Source organism: Paralichthys olivaceus, chromosome 7 (genome assembly GCF_024713975.1).
Source record: "Paralichthys olivaceus isolate ysfri-2021 chromosome 7, ASM2471397v2, whole genome shotgun sequence".
Lineage (NCBI taxonomy): Eukaryota > Metazoa > Chordata > Actinopteri > Pleuronectiformes > Paralichthyidae > Paralichthys > Paralichthys olivaceus.
This window is the reverse complement of record NC_091099.1, coordinates 9155819-9178356: the sequence shown is the minus strand read 5'-3', so window position 1 is coordinate 9178356 and position 22538 is coordinate 9155819. Positions and strand designations below refer to the sequence as shown.

At 41.0% G+C, this 22538-nt stretch overlaps 1 protein-coding gene across 3 annotated transcripts in view; it reads right to left on the bottom strand.

The window, feature by feature from the left end:
* furinb (furin (paired basic amino acid cleaving enzyme) b) overlaps positions 1 to 22538 on the bottom strand; it is an 83190-nt gene that overhangs the window by 37316 nt on the left and 23336 nt on the right. For all 3 annotated transcript variants that reach the window (XM_069529279.1, XM_069529281.1, XM_069529280.1), the window contains one exon: positions 5004 to 5102. In XM_069529279.1, the coding sequence (XP_069385380.1) occupies positions 5004 to 5102 (99 nt within the window). The remainder of the gene's footprint in view (positions 1 to 5003; positions 5103 to 22538) is intronic.

The window sequence follows — 22538 nt, the reverse complement described above, 5'->3', positions numbered from 1 at the left end:
ATTTAGGGCAATGGTTTTCATTGTGGCATATTTCAGGCAGATTACCAACTGTTAATGACTGAAGAAAACAAGATCTACTCCATATCCTCCTGTAAACCAAGTGAGTGATGGAGGAGTAAATACAACACAGAGAACTGAGAACCACGCGAGGTCTGGGACAAGGATGAAGAGTAAGAGGCAAACAAAACCCGACAAAGAACCAATCATGAGACAACAGGGAGGTCTCCACATGAGCTACACATCTGTAATCCACTGCAGCAATAAACTATTTGTTCTATCTCTCTTGTGATGTCCTGAGGGCTTTCCTGTCTGATGACTAAGCTGAAGAAGCCACACTGGTATTGTCTGTAACAGAGACACTGTAGACTGTGCTTTCATCTATAAATCTGTTTATAGAGAGAGAAGATGTGTTAAAAGATAAGTCTATTTTTGTTATTATCAACAGATTGCATGAAGTGACTGTTCAAATACTTTGAGTGTGTATAAAAAGCTAGATATATATTCTACAGAGCTCCATTGTTGTTCCAACACCATTAATCCGCCAGTGAGTCATACATTATGATGAAAAAAAGCACTGCAGATCAACTTGTGTTGATCCCACATGCACAGCTTCGGGAAATGTTAATCAATGGCTCCTAACATAGGAGTCAGGACCCATTCAAGGGACACTTAAATATTGATGACCTTTGCCATGAAGGTTTCCACCCCAGTCTGTTTGTTTGTTTCAGCAGGATTACACAAACCTACTGAGTGAATTTCCATGAAACCATGATCCCTTTTCCACTGGTTAAAAAAAACACTCACATCCACTAACGTCTGGCTCTTTTCTGCAATGGGATTCACTCCTGGGACGAATGACTCTGCAGAAGACACAGATTTTTATTGGCTCCAGCTTAGATGTGCAGTGATGAACACATGACATCGCGGTGAACGCACTCATTTCTTCACACACTGATACTGCACCTTGTCTGGCGCAATGTTGTAACATAAGTTTAACATCTGGGCTTGGGTTTATAAATAACTATGAATGCATATGCAACAGTGATTATGTCTTCATATTGTAAAAGATGTAACACTGGCAAGACTGCGAGGTGAGAGAGCTTCTCAATTTCCAGTAGGTGCGTGACGTTGAACATGACTCACCGGGGGAGAAAAAACAGAAAGGCAAACTCCTCCACTGAAAATGGGAAAATAGTCAATTTCCTTTTAAGAGGGTTTAAAAAACCTGAGTAAACCTACTAATTTTGGTGTAGAAGAAGAACCCATTAAGTATTGGGGAGGATCCAGGATTTCTTCATGACATGTCAACAGTAAAACGAATATTGAATACTGGCAGCCTCTATCTTAAACAGTATGACCTTATATAGCACCTTAAAGATGGAGAGGAGGCGAGAGAGGAGACGTAGGGTAAAGGCCCCCTGAAACACAGCATGCAGTAAGCTGACTTACACTACGGTTTGTACAAAACCAGCCATCCCAAAACAAATCGATTCCTTTCCTCACAGAGAAGGTGTGGGGTGTGGAAAGGGGATGACAAACACCCCTCACAAGCATAATGGTAAAAGCTTATGCAGCGGCAAATGTCATCTTGCCACTGTGTGATTATTCAAAGGGGGTAGGTGATAAGCAGCGTGTTAGCACCACGGAGCAGAGGAAAAGAGACAATGGAGGTAATGTCAGCGACAGCAGCTGGATAACAGAGGGGAAATACTGCAACGAGCTCAAAGCTTAGCACCGTCTAATCCAAATCCAGCCATTATGTCTTCATTGCCTTCTTTAATCGGTTCCCTGTTTAGCAGTTGAAGCCGAACCTTTTCTTTCCACCTTGTTCTGGGATCACATGGACTCACAGACACAACCCGTCTCACTCATGCTGTGGTGTTTTTTTGGCGGCGGCCGTGCTTTGCCTCAGGTTTCGTCTGTTTGTTGGTTGTGTGGGCTGATAGGTAACCTAGGGACAAACTGTTTTCCTTTGCCAGAAACCTGGAGCCCTGAATTGTTAGAGGTTCAAGCACTGTGCTGACTTGAACTGCCGACCTCCCGACTAAGAAGAGCCTGTGAGCTGAAATCGCTCTGTGAAATCTCTTAAAATTGGATGAGGCTTTATGTCTCCGTTGTTAGGGCTACGGTTTGAAATCCAAGATGCTTTTACCCTTATTTGGTATTTACAAATAGAATACACCATAAGAACACAGTAAACTTCAGTTCTTCTCTTCCTGATGAATTCTGTTCCATTTCAGCAACACATCAAATGTTCTGCTGTTTCAACAGTGCATGTTATGCCTCATCATTTCAGAGAACTATAAAATCCAGTGTTGTGCATCATTAAAATCCTTTTCAGTAAAACAGACAAACCCTTACCTATATCACTGCCCAGAATAAATCCAATTTGTTGTTGATTTTGAAGCCACCCAGCTACAAGGCAGACAACTCTGTGTAGTAACTGGATGGCTCCATAATCAGCCTCCTACAGTTAACATCCATCTAGCTTGACCCCTGACACCACTGGTCTTGGTGAAAGTCACCATATTTCACTAATGATGTTTTGGGGCCACAGCGCCTGTCAGGCAACATCAGTCCTCTTCTCAGCCATCTTGACTTGGACTCAGGAGAAGCTGGACAGTAGTCCTCAGGCACTACTTGGCGGGTCCACCTTGATACAAATGGCCCTGGAGCAGTTCTGTTCTCACGTCCTAACTTCCCCCTTTTCTGCACCGTTCAGGTGCCTCTCAAGTTGCTTTTAAATAGCAGCAATTACCACTCACTGCCTCCAGTGTTTCCAGTGTAAATTTGGCAGCAGGTTGTTGCCAGCACTGAAAGAGAGGTTACTGCACAAATGTACATGCATGGTTGCATAGATGACATTGATGGGAAAAATCTTGAGGGTGAAAAAAAGACTGGATTTATCAGTGGGCAGATTGTTTGTCATTAGGATGATGAGTAAACAGCAATTTAAAAAAAAGATCTATATCAGTATGAGTATCAGAATTTTTATTACCCCAAAATCTGTAGTGGTCGGGCTAAAAGACTATAAAAAACTGAGATGTGATGTTACATGAGTGTTAGGAGCAAAACACACTCAAAACAGATTTCAATTCCACAGTTTTCACCATTGAATCCAATGTAGGTGAAGAGTGTAAGAGAAACATTGAATTCAATGTAGGTGAAGAGTGTAAGAGAATCATTGTTCCACACTTGTCACTGTCAACAGAACTATTTTCCAAAATTGTTTTTCCGATAACAAAAGAAAACCATTCACTGTGAGCTTTGTGGAATATCTCTATTTTTGTAAGCAGGACCTTCATGGCATTTTTGCCCACTCCTCTGAGTAATATTTCCTCCCTCGGCTCAGGTGTGAATAAATGCAACAAAGTCCATTAACACAGCTTGTAAAAGGTCATGACATTCTCAGTTTTAACAATGCATTTTTATTTGTAGCAACCCCACACAGAACTGAAGCTGCAAGTTCATTTGGAAAATGTGTTTGCTTAGTTTCCTGCAAAATCACCACTGTGCATTGATTATTAAATAATACGACCCACATAGTGTGAGCTTCTGATTAGTGAGAAAAATAACAATTATCATATATAAGCCCATTGTATTAGAAAATCTCATGATGCCTTCACAACAGAGGGCAGTAATAATCTCTAAATTTCACATTTAATTACCATTCTTGTTACCATTCTTTTTTCACAGATGAAATCTAGCATGTTGTCTTTTTCCTGTTTTAGAGGTGGCTCAGCTTGACATGCTGAGATCTAAAGGCTGCAAAACAATTCAAGGATAATGCATATAACATAAAATGTAATAATCAGTGCAAAGATTAACTAGAATTATCCAACAAATGTGTTCCTCATCTGTGCTTGAGTTTTATGTGCAAGGAAAACAAAGGACCTGTCTTAATACAGAAAAGGGTTCTTGTTATTCATGAGTAAGTGCTTTCTGCTCTTCTCCATTACCTCTTAAAGCTTTCACTGTTATTTTCACTTTCATTGAGCAAAAATGCAAGTTTTTCAAATTTTAAACAATTTGTTAATAATGTCAAACCTTTCTCCTGTGAATGGTGCAAACTTGAGCTGTTTTCAGAAATGCTTGTGCAGACGTCTGATCTCAACAATAGGGCTGTCACTTAAAGAGTAAATTAAACAGGGGGTTGAAAAGAATTTTAACTTACACATCATTTGTTGGAGGCAATTCAAACACAGCCCATATAGCCTATACAAAAATGTAATTCTGAATTTCATGACCTCTACAAGAGATGGCTCTATAGCCAAAAAAACTCAAATCTGGTTGTCTTTCCAAGTTGACATCTTCATCAGCATCTTCTATGTGAATGGCTTTCCCATACTGAGACATTTGAATTGTTCCAATTCTGTGTCTGTCAGGTATTAGACACATCATCAAGTGAACACATGGGCTCTGACATTTCACTAGGGGGTTAGCAGGAAATGTTTACAGAAATGTCGGTAGCAACTGACTCTTTTAAAGCTTCAGTGCCTGTCTGACAGCAGCTATGTGTTCTATGCAGACTGAACTTCTATAATACACAGATTTGCAGAGTATGCCAGGTATAAATTGCTGGATGGGTAGAGTGTGAATCCAGGACCAGATGTCCAAATGAAAGTGACATCCAGGTTGGAAAAGGTTCCTGTTTTTGGTTGTTGGAAGAATTAATTCCAATATTCCCCTCTAGTTAACATTTACGTGCAAACAATGGTTTTACAAGGCTAAAGAAAAAGCAAGGCCAAGCACAGTGACTCTCCCAGCTGTTGTGTTGTATTGATGGGGGGGGTTTATTTAGCATATTTACAGCTCAACAGTACCTTGGATTTGGTCAGAGGGACAGATGGAGGGGCCGGTGTGGACTGCAAAAAGACTCAGAGTAGACAAGCTGTCATTGATGTTGGCATTCTTCTCTCTTGTGATATACACCCTCATTGTGTGTAATCCAATCTGTCTTTTGTTGCTGCAATGAGCTGTGTGTGAGCTGACACCATTCTTACCTGTGGTTCTTTCTGCAGTCTGATGTGCATCCCCCTGTGTCCGGACAAAGCCCTCTTCTCCACAGCGTGATGCCTGAAGTGATAATAATCTCCAAAAACCTGCACAAACACAAAGGGAAAAGGAATGAGTTCACCTGCAACAACAGAATAGCCTCATAACACTCCACTGCTCAACAAGGTGTTCATGTGCACATGAGAAAATGTGTTAACGTCGAAAAGAGCTGAAAAGACATTTGGACATCGAAGCATGGTGTTTCTGTCTATATTCTAAACGACTGTCCATTAATCTACCGACTCGTTGAAATGTGAGCATCTCTTCACTTTATCACCTTTATTTTAGTAGCAACCATAACCGTGAATCCACAGAAGCGCTGTAAAGGCATCATGAGAGTTGTATGACAAAATGGCCATTTTATCTTTGTTTAAAAGAGATGAACCTTTCTATTCTAGAAGCAAACCTGGGAGTGCGTGGAGAGACTCCACAGACTGAGGAAAATGGAAGACACACAAAGAGGTGCATCAAGAGCGAGACCTCCATTTCAAGGCTGCAAATGGACACAACCTGAGTTAAATGATTAGATGCATCTATTAGAGGTAGAGCCACTTCAGAGCTATCTTGAAGCATTCTTTGTGATGCTGTCGTTTCCTTCCAAATCCTTCTCATGAAAGAGCTTTTAAGGACAAGTGATTGGGTCACAGCTGTCATCAAACTGGCCTTAAACCATCTGGCTTTCGTTTTCTCAGCCCTGCTCATACGTGACACATTGAGCAGCCTGAGCCCTTCCCCAAGTCATGGTTTAAGGACAGATGACCTGAGAGCAAGACAGAAAATAAATAATACAGATGTCCAGAGATAGGTGTGCGGTAAAAAGACAAAAATAACCAAACAGAAGGTCAAGGAAGAGGACGAGGAGGAGCCGCACCATCGCTCTCTACATGGGTATTCACAAGAGAGAGGAGCCTCCATTTGAAGAGGAAGCACTGCAATCTGTACAGCTGTGCCACTGGGGACTGGCTCACCTTCACAAGCCCAGTGGAGCGGAGGAAGAGAGGAGGGGGAAAAAGGAGGAGGGAGAATGACAGAGGGAGGTGAAGGGAGGAGACGCAGGGTTTGACAGGCCCGGCTGGGCAGGATGGATGTGTGTGAAGGGGGAGAAGCGCAGACGCAGCAGGATGGCAGGTTCTCCTGGGGCTGCAGGCTCATTCTGCTCATTTTGCCGACTGGCTGTCTGCGAGACGACCAGACTGGAGGCTGGAGCTTGGAGGCCCAGTCTGGCAGAGCTGATATACAGTAAAGCTGCCAGCCTATTGTCGGCCAATTTGACTTTATTCGTCAAATATTTGTAATTAAGACTTGATTTTAAAATCTGTGATCGTTTAGATATAACCAGAATGAACATCCGTCCTAATTTACTTGGTTTTAAGCAGAAATTTTAGTATTTCCCTTCGAGTTCATGTTGCTTGCAATTAAAAATGCTTCTGGATGCTTAAATGCTGCTTTTGTGAGGAGACACATTTCCTTAAAGACTTTGAATAATACAAATGTAGCCAATGAAAGGGAAAAATGTCAACATAATAATTTCTACAGTGATTTAAAAACATGGACATGGATCAAATAGCTTATGTGATCAAGTTGGAAAAATACAAGCAGATATACATATGTGGATTAAACTATAGATCTTCTATTGTATAATTCCAGAAATCTCTGTCTGTATCTGGGTAACCACTCAGGAACGTTCATCTTATTAGCTTCACACTTGCCATGCGTAGTGATAAGGGTCCATGGAAGTGCAGTGTCGGATTTGGTGCGGTTTGGACAGGCAATAGGTTCAATATCAATAAACCTGATAAACTTTGAATAACCAGACACATCATTAACAGTTTCAGAAGGAAAGCTGTGACCAGCACGGCACTGTAGTGCAAGGTCGTTAGTTAATGCTGACTTTGTGACAGTGTAAGAAAAATAAGACAATCAGCGTCTGACCTCACAGAAACCTCATCTTGAAAACAGTGTTCACGGAAATGGCCTCTGGATGATGCAAGATTTAGTTGTGTTGAAGGATCTGACCCGACAAATTAATGACAGCCACTTTCGCATTGATTGCGGCGGGGCAGAAAGCTAATTTGCGCTGCACCTTGGTGGCTTTTCTGTGGGACAAACCTATTTCCTGGAGTGCTGATGTCCTTGTTTACACCTGAGGTCTATGGGTCCTGGGAAATTGAGATGGAGATAGAAATGTTGGTGTAGCTGCTCATGGGTGCAGCTGAGGCACGCCTCTCCAAAGTCACGACCAGAATAAATTATATGGTACGTATGTGTTTCTGCGTGTGTGTGAGTGTGCCAGTGATAATAACAGAGCTCTGTGGGTCATTAGTCACCCTCTGCTCCAAGTCTGCATTAGAGGCATCCTTCTCTTTACACTCCTCACTGCTAGACGTTGCTATCTCATATGTTGTAGCTGTTTCATGCCAATCTCCATTATGTCTACACCTTCATGCAGCCTGGAGGTAAAACTTAGCAGAAATCCAGTCAAAAATAACCCAAAGACAAAATTGCTTATCAATATAAGGGAAGTGAGGCTTCAGAGCTAAATTTGAAAGGTTCCAATTACATAAAAACATAATATCGTCATATTATAGAAGTTATTACCTCCATATCTTTTGTATTTGTGAAATAATTAATTGATGATTTGAATTAGTTGTTGCAGATTAGTGACTTTGACAATCAACTGATAAATGCTTTGAATAGTTGTTAACTCTAAAGTCAGTAGCCATTATTAGATAATCTTAAACAACAAAATAATTATACATTTGAATGAATTCTTTTAGTATATTGCGAGACTCCAGAGAAAGTAGCCCTCGTATGTCAGTATATACAATAAATCAAACATAAAAGCTTACTATTCCCTTTTTCTTTTCAAGATCTGAGCATTCCATAAGTGAACTGCACATTTCACAGTGTACATGTTTTTAATTTTACATTCTATAATCATTCAGAATTCATGATCTGAACAGGGAGTTCAGTCAGAAACCTTCCACTGATGAATGCAGGCTTCTGAAGATGGTGAATACAAGGCATGAAAAGACAGAACAAAAGCCCAAATACAACTGTGGCTTCCACAGAGGGACAGCCCTGACAACTCTGCAGGAATAAATCTGTGAATCTACAACAGGCAGAGCGAACACTGTGATGGTAATTATAATTTAGCATGGAGCGATAGTCCTCTTTGTCTGTTCTTGATTGGAATCCCCTCGTACAACGGCAAGAAGAACTGGAATTCTGTGACAGCTTTTAAAAGGACTTTACTTAAGAACTTACTAAATTAGGCTCATCGGATGCAAATATCAAGTTTCTCAAGTTTTGTAATGTGAACAACTTTGAACTCTTAAGAGTGTGCACAGACGGATGTGGGAGTCTACATGTTGCTTATCAAAAGTTTCCTGTCAGTCCAGAAGCTGTGTGAAGCATTAAAGTTTATTTTTTACAGTTTCTTCAGCCCACTCACTTCAGTGTTTCAAATTAAATTTGGAATCTAATCAACGTGTATAAAAACCTCTTTTGCAACTATAGTGAAGTCGCCCTCTCTTCGGCTTTCAAGAGAATACAGGTTTCACACACTTCTGCATTGGCATTTCTTTCCGGGGTTCAGGTTAGAATTAGTCTACATCCTTTTATATTGAATAGATACATATTTTAGAGTCTATGCTTCCACATCGTACTCACATTATTTTGCCACACTCACATGAAGGATTCAGCCAGAGTGGTTGTTAGACTTCAAGTTGACTGACAGAAATGTCACAGTGTGCCTGAATGTTCTGCTGTGTCCTGACCAGGTCCCTTCTGCCTTGGTCTCTAGCCAGCTGCAGCCACAGTAGTTCAGTCCCTTTTGGCTGGATGAGAGCGGCTTCACATCAGTGGTGCCAAAAAGAGAAATGTAACAAGCTTTCACTGGGCTGTGACCTCGTTGTTATTTCACATAATTGTGTGTGTGTGTGTGCACACAAGTGTTTAGGGCAACCCCATAATGTTACAAACTGATTTGAAATGGGGGAGAGCTTTCTTTGTCTGTCTCATTAATCTGGTGAGAATAAAATGCACTCCACTTATTGATAAATGTGCCTGAAATGTTCTTTGTGCCAGATAAACTGGGTCTCAAGTGGTACCTGATAGATAAGGTACACAATATAATCAAGATTTTCTTATCGGGAAATCCAGCTGGGAGAATGAAAACAAACTTCAATATTCAGAGAAGTGGTTATGTGCTGTAGATAATCAGAATATGGTAGTGAATTCCAAATGCATGTTTTAATCATGGCATTCATTCTGCAAGGGGACTGATTAGAAATATTCAGCATTCAGCACAGGAACTTAAAGGTCCACTAGGCTGGTATTGACTGTGACAGAGCTCAATGTTAAGTGTATTCCCTTAAGCTTGAGAAAAAGTGCACGAGGCAAATCCACCTTATCAGAATTGGCGTCAATCAGACCCATCTTTCAAGGAAAAACACTGGCCTCAGTGGTTAGTTTGATTCACAGCCATATTAGAAATTCACTCTACACTAAGTGCATTAATTTGCAGTGTGATATATATTCCTGTGATAAATATATGTAACGCCACTAACTTAATGGAAGATGCTACAGCAGGCACATGAACGTGAGACTGTGCTTGTAGAAAAGCACTCAGGCAGCTTCTTTAGCACATAGCAGATATGTCAGTGGCACAACAGAGCTCATTGATTTCCACACAGCCCACCAAACCCTTTCCCTTCTCTTGCTTCTCTCACTTTTTACATGCTGCCCTTCCTTTATTTATGTTCCCTATTCACACAAAACACACGTCAACACAAGGCTGCACAGAAACAGGCTCACTTTGAGTCGCTTACGCTGTATGTAAACAGCAAATGTGCTGTGAGCTGCGTGGGTTGTTGGGATATTTGCTGTTGGGCTAATAAAACAGTTGTGTTGTCGGTGTCCACTGAGCCTTTGCGCTGCCATCTTTTGGACTAATTACAGCTGTAACTCTGGGACTCCGCTAACTGGGAGAAGCTCATTATTTTACTCTGTAACAGAGGATAATTGACTGTTTTCAAATGAAGGGTAATTATTTGTTTGCATCTTAGCTCTAATTCTACATGTTGACTGCCTCAACTGCATTCAGCGGCTCAGGGGACTTATTTTCTTGGGAGCAGAGCCATAAAAAAAAAAAACATAGTTTTGGCTAATTATGTTGCTGAATTGAAGCGTTTGAACAAAATGACCATGAAGACCCTCCCTCCTGTAATAAAATAGAAGCAGTATGAGAGGTGCAAAACCTAATTCAGACCATCTAATACACTTTCCTTAATAAGAAATAAAGAGCTATTCAAGCAGCAGTGGGAAAAGCACAAAGACCTTGAAAGTAAAGCGATTCTAAATTACTTTGTGTCCGGCAAGACCTATTCCTATTCCGGAAGAGAAGGCCACAGTGGGATATAAAAGAAAGGAAGGAAAATGAAAGTGAGGCAGGAGAAGGAAATACATCACAGGAGGATAGATGAGCAGAGAAGGTTGAAAACTCAGAAGAAATTGGCTATGAGAGGAATGTGTCACAAAAGACAGAGGAGAGCAGATATATGGCACCCCTGAGTGATGCCCGATATTTGGCTAATATTACCATAAAACTAAATCTATACAGTTGTGTCACTTTAAATGACTACTGCTTTGTAACCCTAATCAAAGATGGTATTCTGTAATTCTATGCTTGAATAAAACATGGTTGTATGTTACGCCTTGATGTGGCAGGTTAGACGTTAGACTAGAGCTGAAAATTAAATGAAACTCATGTATTTGCTACACGTGCACAAAAAAACTGTAGAAGGTTCAGTATTCCTGTGATTTTTTCAGTGAGCAGATAAGGGACAGAGCAGGGAGGGACACACACACACACACACACACACACACACACACACACACACACACACACACACACACACACACACACACACACACACACACTACATCATCACTCAGACATGATAGTAGAGTAGCACTGACACTTGCAGCCAACATCTCAATCTCTCGAAGTAATTCATACATGTGCGCGCACACACACCAAAAACTCCAAGCTATGGCCTTGAGAAAGGGAGACTGAGACAGATAAAAAAGACCTTGCATTTGAGGGAGGGTGTGTGTGTGAGACAGAGACGGCGAGACTTATTAAATATTTCAGATCACTCCTTGCCTTCTTAATTTGAGATTTATCCCTCTGAGCTCAGTCGAAGTCTCAAATCCCTGTCTTGGTTCAAGAAATGTGCTAAACAAATTAGTAAACACCCAACTTTAACTACGCTTCACCGGACCATCGAATATTCATGGAGTCAATTGCGATGCTTCAGCACACTGGGCCGGTTTCTCCTCACATTAGTAATGTCAGCGATCACACAGTCAACCTGCTATGATATCGTAGCGCAATGGTCAGACAAGCCCAGGGGTGACGGAAGCCAAGCATCTCTCCATGAAATGCTGCGGACACCATTTTGAAACAAGAAATAAGAGAGGGAGAAAGAGGCAGAGGAGAGAGGATGGGAGTTAGAGATTTAGATAAACAGAAACGGTCCTGAAGCTGGGGCCACATGAGGTATCTTCCTTTTTTACACAAAGACAAGCAGAAGACATGACTGTGCATGAAAACGACTTCAGAGGATCAAACTGGGTTAATATTCAATGGGAGTGGAGCAGAATAAACAGACATTTGGAACAGATGAACAGGATCAATGCTCTTTGGATTAAGAGAAGTGATGGAAACAAATGTGGCAGCAGTGGTGAGTGCACGGAACAAAGAGTTTAGGTAATGAAGCATAGCATTATGCAAATGAGGAGAAAGACAAAAATTGCAAATGAGAGAATAAGGGAATAGAAAAATATATATGTTTTGAAAAATTGAGAATGTGACTGTTCGGTATTCAGAGGTGTTGTGCAGCAAAACCTGAGCACTGTTGGCCTTTGCTTTAAGCCTGGAGGCATCATGTCACCCTGATTGCCACATCATAAAAAATTCTGTTCTGAAGCAAATAGCACACACAAACTGCACTTGACTCTGTGAAGCAAGAAATAAAACCTCTCCTCCTCCTCCTGCACCCATCGTTTATGTTTGTATCAAACTGTGCTCCAACATGACTTTGTTCCAACCTGTTGGCTGCAGAGCCACGGACTAGTGCACTTTTGCCCATGAAATAAAAAGCCACTGCAACTTGTTAGTATAGTAACCACGGACCATGAGAAATCAATGTGAAGTGCACCCAAAGGGTTGTCCCATTGATTTTTCATAGACTCGGATCAGTCAATCTATCAATGGATGCGAGAGGGGAGGCAGAATCAGAGATGCGCTGTGGGTGTGCAGCAGCAGTGATGGACTACCACAAATGAAATGTTCCAAACGTCCTCTGCCAAGTACGTGCCCTTCACTTCAAGGGCTCGGCTCAGGAAAATGGAAGCTGTCAGCACCTTTGGATGTGCAGCAACAAGATGCAACCCAACAGCGAGAGAAAAAACAAAACCCTCAAGAGAAAAATCACCTCGCACTATTGCTTAAAACATCACAGAGCGGTGAGGAAACAACCTGCGCTCACAAGCCCTCACCGACACATGCCAACACACTCACACCTCTGTATCTCTGTCTTCCACCCTCCACTTGTGATGAGGTCAATAAAGAAAGACAACTCCAGCCTCCAGCTGTCCCCTCCGGCGCGTTCCTCAGTCGGTGGCCTGCTTAAAAGCTCTGGGATTCTGTGAGGGTTGCTGGATTATTCATTTGCGGAGTGTATCTTAGCCCCGCTGCTCTTTTCCACATCACCTATGCTGAACAGCCTCTGTCAGGCTTCATCACCCTGGTTTTTGGGAACTGAAGTAAATAGGTTCAACTTCAAATTCCATTCAGCTCTCGTCAGTTTAATTCCTTCTCTCCCCGTGTCTTTCACTCAGCCCCCTGCGACTTCTCCACTGGCTCCATCTATTAATGCCGACACACTCAGTGCTTAAATCTTATCTCTCTCCACATGTTGAGACCCTTATTAAAATCATTCATGTCTTCCTATCGGCTCAATGTACAAAGGCTGGAAAACCTGACAGATTCAGGCTGTATGTGACATGCATACATTTACACAGTATTCTGAGCTCTATATGTTCTATAGGAATTGTGGATGTTTCATTTTTAACATTTTCATGAGGTGCAGCGATCTTTACTTGCTGGTAGTTCAGTGTCTTGATGACATGCCACACTGAGGTGGGTCGAAAGGTGGAGTATCGTGGGTGTGTCGCTGGCTCTCCAGCAGCACTCTGCAATTTTGCCGTCCACTGCCTGTCTGTTCAGATAGGCTCAACAAAAGAAAGTGCATGACACGCCTCTATTATTCGATCTTTTTTCATAGATGGAGGCGCACGTCTTAGAAACCTCTCCAACACCACAACAACAGCCTTTTAATTGTGTGCCTGTTTTACAATTACTGCTGATTGTTCAATTAGTAATTGCAAGGAATTAAATATACAATTGTATTCAAATTATGCATAAAGGCCGGCAAAACTGAGTAAATATTAGTGTTTGATTCTTCAAAATGTAAATGCAAGCTGTAAAACAATACAACCATTGTATGACTTTTAACTAAACATTTTAATATTCATTTCACAGCAGCATTTCCAACTGCAAACAATGTGGTTCTTGTTATTCCAATGAAGCACCAGGAACCATACATGGTAGGTCTTCAGTATATAAAAGACACATCGTCTAATCCTTGCAGCGTGATGAGCCTGAGGATAATATTTTCACCTATGTATTTTCCACCTCTCCATATAGAACATTAGTTTGCTCTGACAGTGTCTCATGTGCAAGTGTGCACTGCTTTAGCATGGGAAGAGAAGAGATGATAATTATTACCAACCACTGATACACCCACTGACAATGTATGATAATGGATTCTTTCTAATTCCAACCGCTTGTCATGTGAGCTCTGCTTCTCCAATCTCAAAGTTCAGATCCTGTTAAACCTGAGCACATTTTCTGGCTTTGAGCAGACAGACAGGCGGAGATATGTATTTGGTTTTAGCTCTGGGAGATTAGGGGTTCTTTTTAAAGAAATGATGAATATAAGTGGATGTCATACAGATGATAGTTACTACTTTTCTTTCTCAATAAAAGAAAAAAAAAGAGTAAAAATAAGTGAATGGTTAGTTTGTAATGTTACCCAACATTCTTTGATCTTTTCATACTTTCAATACAAATTCCCATGTGCATTAATTAGTTGGCTATAGTGAAATGCAGCCCTATTGAGGGTTAATGACAAGAAATGCCTGGTTTATTTACCTCTTTCAACCTGTGCATGTATTTTCCTAAATTACACACACAAGGACAAGTTTGCACACAATCTTTAAGAACATCCACAGCATAATTAACATGCTACATTAATTTTCCTAAAAGATACATAAAAGGTATAATTAAATGCAAAGTAAAACTGTGTTCAATTTCCATTACGCCTGAAGCATGAAGTTATTTAATTCCATTATACTGTACAAACACACACCGCAACAAGGCAGTGCTTTAAAATATGACAAAAACAAGATGCTATCAAAAGAAAGGGCAACGTATCAGCTGAGCTCAGCATCACAGCAGCGAGTTGCACATTTCTATAGCAAAATACACAGTACGCTGTTCAAGGATGACATGGTTTGAATCTACAGAATCGTATCAAATGTCTGACACAACAAATTCTTTTATTGTTTGTGCTCTAAAATAAAACGACGACCTTTCACAGTGGCCTCATGAATCAACAAGAAGATTCTCAGCCACTCTCAGTTCCTTTCTCTACAGGAGCCGTGTGACAACGTGCTGCGACCATGAGAGCACATGAGAGAAGAGGTGTGTGTCTTTGAACTCAGCCTCGTTCAAATTCATGAAAGCCTATGCCCTCTCCTTGAACCTCAAACTCACTGACGGTTGAGGACATCAAAACAAAGCACCTAACAGCTGTGATATGCCGCTGCTGAACTTATTTCTATATTTTTCATATGAGAAGAGAGGTACGTACAGTGCCTCTGGGAGTTGACCCTGGAGCCACCTTAACTCTTTGACACCAGCTAATGATGCGAAGCACGTTTACTGTCAGAGGCTCGTGTTTGAGAAATCTGGCAGTTCTGCTGTTTCAGACCATATGAGGACGTGTCCTCCCACTCTCCAGAAATGAAGCCAAAATATCCCAGATACAAACACCACCATCTTGCATATTTGGAGCAATCTGGGGATGGATTCTCAGTAGCAGGGTCCTGCCTGTGCATGTGCTCCACCAGCTGTACGTGTACTTTGAATTTTATTGGAGGGGTCAGTGTCCCATCTAACAACGAGGAGGCAAGATTTATGACTTTTACTGCAGCCAGCCAACAAGACGCTTTGGCTTCACCTGTCGAGACGTCCGTTTCTATATTGAGTCACTGTTGGTGTTCCTCCAGCTCCTCCACTGCAGCTCTGGTGAACGATATTGGAAACTCAGGTTACATGACAGGAGGATCCTCGGACTCAATCCCCAACGCCTCCCTAAAGAGACCCAGAGGAACACCGATCTCTACCAACAGTCTTTCCAAAAGATGCAGAGTCCCTGCAGACTTCAGTGTTGCCAGGTTCTTCAAAGGTGTTTCCTGCACACTGGGTTATGAAATAAAGGCTGATCCAAAACATCATCATAAAGCTGAGAACAGTCTCTCGTTGCATTTAAAGCAGGTCTCCAGACGCGCAGGCTTGGCTGACTGTGATGTGTCCATACCAGCTTGAACCAGAAGAAACAGGTGCTCATCATGGGCCAGGTTTTTTTCACTCTACAAAGCAGCACAGATGTTATTTCATTCGACAGCTGTTGCATACGTTCAAGAAGAGGCTGCGCAGCCTGAAGACGAAACGCTGTTATGCGACGGCAGAGGTCTGTCGGTCCCTGCACACCCCCTCTGACACAGGTGAAAACAGCACAGCAGGTCCGTCCATTCTGTGTTTCTGTAATGAGTGCGTCTGGGTATTACACAACAGTAAACCTGTGCCAGAGCAGAGAGGCAGACAGGCTGTTAACAATCGAACCATCATAGTTTTTGGTAAGAAAAGGCAGGACAAGAATTTCTTCAAAATGGATTTCGGGGAACTTTTCTGTTTTTCTTTCCTAAAGTTTCCTCAGACTAAACTTTTTTCTGTTTACTCAGCTGTTCATATCCAACCAGGTTTCTTATCTCCACAGCAGAGTTAATGAATCTGTCTACACCAGGAGAGAAATCTGTTATTTCCACAGGCCGCCTGCCACAAGTTTCATCTTGGAAATAACTGATCTCCTACAGTGAATATGGCTGCTTATCATTCTGTGACACAATATCAGAGAGCCGTTACAGGGAGTCATCCTCCAACATCTCCTCATGCTCCATTCCAGCGTTTACACTGTTCAGTTCACCTGCTGCTCCACTTCCAGCCTCGATTGTCTGAGAGAGGATCACTCACTCTGTCTCCTTATGTCCGTCCACTGCCTTCATTTTCTTTCACAGCCTGTATCTGGAATTATCAGTGCTCCAGTCCCTCTCCTCATCATTATTCCTTATACCAGGGTGTAGGGTTTCCATTGCATTCTTATCCCGTTTCATGCTGTACCACGCTGCTTACAGCACTACCAGCAGCCTGATGCTCACAGACTGCCTGCTCCCTTACGTGCACTGCTGCCCACAGCCTGTTCTTTATGCGGGCAGGATGAGCGTGGCCGACAGGGCAACACTGACAAACACTTTGTGCTGCCAGAGCCATAAACAGCATAGACACCGTATTCATATTAACCTTTGAAAAACACTTGTAAGACTTTGCCCAGGGTCTTTCAGATACATGAAGGCCGTCTTTGGAGAGACATGCTGCAGCCTGGTGTCTTTACAGCTGAGACAAACTCTTATACACATGCTGGAAAACAGCATTCTCTTTTCAAGTCAGCAGCAGCAGAGGGACAGAGGACAGAGGACAAGATGAAGGGCTGGTACTGACTGATGTGTGTTCCTCATTCTTTCTGAGCTTCACTCAGTATTCTGATGTCAGGAATAATATTTATTTTGCTGACATTTGTTTCCAGTGAGATTGAGAGTATATAATGAAATTGCTGCTGCTCTAGCAACAATATTTTGTTATATCCAAAATGTAAATCCATTCTAATCCTGTTCATAATTCTTTTTTTTTTTCAAAATTAAATTTTCAAATGGTGCATCAATAGTAATTTTATAACCACACTGCAGCTCTCTCAATTAGAAACCGATCAAATCAAACCATCACCGAGATTGCACTTAAGCTCCCAGGAAACCAAGGGAAACAGCATGTGAAATGTTTTTATGGCAGTTTTCACATTCTCCTACAGTGAAGAGAACCTTTAATGAATTAATCTATTTTTACATTCACATGATGGACAAGGTGACAGGTGAAAGAAAGTTACCCACATGTACAAAACTCACTCAGCAGGTTGATTCACACAGCTTTAAATAGAAAAGCTTTGCACTTATGGCTGCAAAAATAACTGTAACGACAACTACGTCAACAATGAGGTAATAAATGCAGATTAAGGATTCAGAATCGCTATTCCCCAGTTGAACTGATGTTGGTATCTATTGCAGAGTAACGTTACAGCAGACACACTCAATTTGTACGGTTACAAAACGAAGCACATATCTGTGAAATTACCATATAGAGGATCCATCTTGACACAAAGATTGCATGATTGTTTTCTTGGAGACTGTTACATGCACAAGGGCCACCATGATGCATGAAAGCTGTCAATCCCAAAGACAAATTATTAGAGATTACAGATACATCGCAACCTCTTTGCGTTAACCAAAGCACCTTTGGACATTCACCTCGGCAGCTACACTACACCTCCATCCTCAGGGAGAGAACGGTCAGAGATTGAGATTTGGGGTGTTTGTGTATTGAGAAGTTGAACTTTGCATAGTTTCACGAGAGCCTGAAATATCCTCTGTATGGAAGCTGGCTTTGTTCCCAAATCTGATCAAAGCACTGGGCTGATATGAATCACTGCACAAATTCTAGAAAACAAAAGGCAAGACAAATACAGAATTGCATTATCCATGTAAGCGTACGTCATTGCAGACGTATATTATTCTGACATGAGAAAAATAACAGATGAAGATGGTGTCACAGGAAAATAACTGTCACTATTGTGTGCATACTTGCACTTCCATTAAAAGGATTTTACATACATATACCACCCACACCAGAACTGGCAGGCTGGAGGATCTTAACTTTTTGATCACTCCATTTATTAATTGTTGTTTATTGTGTTTCAATTTGCTGTCGGCGAGGTGTAAATATGGAGCGTCACAGTATTGTTAAGTCGATGGTCAAAGAAAGCAGCCAAGCATGAGGCTATTAAAGACAGCTTAATCATATTGCATTCAGCCACCAGGTCTGTTTGTTACGGTCCCATTCAATGCAAAACAGCCACACACAGAAAAGGGCACGGCATTTACTGTAATTCCATCTCAACACCACAAATTGATCAATAGAGGCAAAGATTTATGGACGAAATGTCTATAATCATTTTTATAAAGAAAGAGAAACGGTCTGACGACAGGGAGCTGGGGGAAAATTAACGTTCGCGCAAAAGAGAAACAGTTCAGCCATATTGTTTTTTTCTTTATGATTTAACTATTTAAACAAATACAATCGCAGCAGGGTGTAGAAATTCAGCAGGAACACACAGAGACTAAACTACCAGTCACATGCTGTGGGTGTCTGCACTGAAAACACCAGAGAACGGAGCACTTATTATAAAGGACTCTCGGGCAAGGTCCCATGATAGCCTTTATAACAATGATAAATGGCTGAAGCATTCTGCTAAGCTACATCATATGACTAGCACCTTTAGGATTTTTCGCTCAGGACGGGGAGCATGCAGCTGAGGCTTCCTGCAAAAATAGAACAGGAGATTAACATCCTGCGAACCACTACATTTTCCAAATCGTATTTTGTTTTTCAATTTCCTCTCACACATCCATAACTGAGACAAAGACATTTTCTGAAGGCTGGATCATAGGACAGCCTGGCACACTGCACACTGTTTGCTCCTTTTTTCACATTCCTCCTACAACCCCAAACAACAACAATGGAGCTGGCAGCAAAATGCCAAGAGGTTTATGATGAAAACCAGAGGACTGGAGTTTGAGTCACTCTTGACAGCCTCCATGAGCTTGACAGGAAACAAACTCTGTGTGATCGCCGCCCAACAAAATTCACGTTGCTTTAGAGGGGTGGTCAGATCATGTCAGGCCAGCTATGATGATATTCACTGTTTGCCTCATAAATAAACCAGAAGTACGGGGCCTTAATTGTAAGAAAAGAGATGTGTAAAATAATCGAATATGTACTGAGAGTGGTAAACATGTAAAGGAATCTACAAATGTGTTTTCAGAATCCTTATGCATGGATCCCTCATGGGTTGCAATGGTATGATATTTTCATAGTATGGTAACAAAGAGAAAATATGGTAGTTGTATCAAGGTGCACAGTATTATCAGTTACAAATTTAAGTAGTATTTGCATCCATCCAAGTACAAAAGAAAACACTGCAAAAGTAATCTGTTAAAAGTAAAGGTCCTGCATTTCAGTGTAAATATCATCGGGAAAATGTACTTAAAGTATTAAAGGTAAAAATAATAGTCAATGAATAAAACATTTCCTGTGTTGCCTCTTACTGTTATATTGTTTTATATTGTATTATTACATTATTGTAATTAGTATTAATGTAAGAGCAGGATGTTACTAGTTAGTTGGTCGGGTGGAGCTATTTCAAGCTATTTCCATAAAACTGCAACTAATCATTATTTTCATTATGGAAAAATCTGCTGCTTATTTTCTCTATTAATTGATTGATTGTTTAATTTATAGAAATTATGAAAACGTGCCATCGCAGGAACTCTAACCATACATCAAAATATTTGCCAATTTGTTGTGGGTGTTGAGCCTGTCGGTACCTTTGACACACAAACGTGCGCACATACACTCACTTCTGTCAGCTCCCCCTGAGTTGTGAGGGTTTGTGTTTATCTCTTTATGGGGTCAGATCTGGGCCAGTGTGTGTTTATAATTCAGCAGTTACAGAATGAAAAGGACATAGATGTCGTGGAAAATAAAGTTGATTGGAGTTTTAAACCCCTACACAGTTTGATCTGCTTAGAGAAATGGTGTTCTCCAAGATGTGCAAACTGGATTCTGGATCCTCTAGGACAAACCCACCTTCGTGTTTGGGATATCAAAACTAATCCCGCACGGTTTCATTTTGTTTCTTTTTTCTGGGCTGGAGATTGGTAATATCAGTCTTTCTTCGTGTGTGTGTGTGTGTGTGTGTGTGTGTGTGTGGCATCAGACAGGCAGCTGAGGAGGAAGGGACTTATATACACAGGTAATCTCTGGTTGCAATAGACAAAATGTTCATCACAGCATGTCAGTATGTGGAGAAATTGTGATCATTTGCATCACGTGCTGCCATCTGTGCTTATCAACACATCTGTGTGTTATTCATAAAAGGTGTAAGCAGCAACAGCTACTGTAAATGCTCATCACCACCGACTTGACATAGATGAAAATAATCTCTCATTTTTTACTATATAACACATAAATTGCCTTTTTTTGTACCATCGCTCTAGTCAAGGTCAAGTCATGTATATTTGTAAAAATATAATATAACTAAATACTATCTTTTATTCTTAAGTTAAATAGTAAAGGAGATTTTAAAACTAGTGCACACTAACCACTAGACAGGATGATTTAAATTCCTAACTATCAGGATGTCCTGAACACGTCTCTGCATTACCTTCCTGTAAAATCCAGTAAAGAATTCAAAATACCTTACTACCCCTGCAAAGCCTTTACCGACCAAAATCTATCTTATCTTAAAGAGCTCATATTATTATACAACTTCATCCCAATAGATCACTCTGCTCTCAGAATGCAGGCTTACATGTAATTCCTACAGTCTCTGAATATAATGGGAGGCAGCTCCCAGCTTAGATAAGAATCACTATTATCTTTATCATTATAGGAACTAGTAAGATCCGACAGATCTTCTCTCTCCTCTCTCTCAACCTCTCCTCTATCCCCCATTTCTCTTTCTCTCTCTCAACCCAACCAGTCAAGGCAGATGGCCGCCCACCCTGAGTCTGGTTCTGCTCGAGGGTTCGTTCTTTCTTTTGTTTTTTCTTTCTTTCTTTCTTTCCACTGTCACCAAGTGTTTGCTAATTGTGGGAACTCTTGAATTTCTCTATCCTATATTGTAAGGTCTCCACATAACAGTGCCTTGCGATAATGTATGTTGTGTTTTGGTGCTATGCAAATGAAACTTAATTAAACTGAAAAGAAATTAATTATACATTTCCCTGCCATTGACTGGCAGTATGTGGACTGTAGCTACTGAGGCACGAAGACAAATGCCCACACACATGCATATCTTCACTACAGCAGACGTGTAGCACAAGCTACATATAAGAAGCCAGCCAATCGAGAGGCCCGTCTGGGTTGTAACTAATCACTTCCCTGGATTTCCAGATCTTGGAGCAAATTGCACAAGACTAATCACCCTTTAATATCTATGTACACATTTACATATTTGTATGCACATTCACAAATCTCTATATGCTTGTAAATCTGGAAACAGAAACAGAAGGGAGGAATTATTCCATAACATTTATTTATCTCAGTACACAGTAAGTAAATATTTTATACATTTACAAATCTGATTACACACACAGAATGTGGTTACACAACTCCACGCACATTTGTGAATAGTTTGGCAATAACAACTGCTGCATACAGAGTAGTTTTTTCTGCCCTGACCAAGTTTAAATATTCTGCAATGGCCTGGCTAAATGAAACTCCTTCACAGCTAAAAGTAGTAGTTTGGGAAATGAAATAGTTCTTTATTACAACATGTTCCATCAGTTCCACTGTAAAACATCTATGAAAGAATTGCTTGCAGCCTCCATGGTGCTAGTAATACAGCACAGATGGAGGAATGATTCATTTTTTGGGGGGAGGGGGTGTCTTTACAGTATACTAGCGTACACAAAAAGTGGACATAAAGGATGCAGTCATATTTTGTATTACAGTATAATATAAACCAGATATTTATAGCGCTCGCTATTCTATACTACTTCTTAATGAGGATGCATTTAAGTATTTGGTATATTACTCCTCAACACGAGCCACTGGGGGATATTAATACTTGCTTGTCCAGTCTCAGGGAAAAAATCATTAATCAAGATGTGTGGAAATTGTCTGTCTTATATCAGGGTTAAGGAAGCTGTCTGAGATAATGGTATATTTTAGTGGCTTCGTGTGCAGAGGAGAAATTCACTGGAGGTTAACACATTGAGCTCAGAGCTTCATGTGAAAACAGATAGAAGCTTCTGCATTTGATACACTAGGCCTATGGAGGCGTCTTTCCAGTCCCAGCCTAAATTACTATATCCCTGAGACACACTCTTCGTCAAGAGCT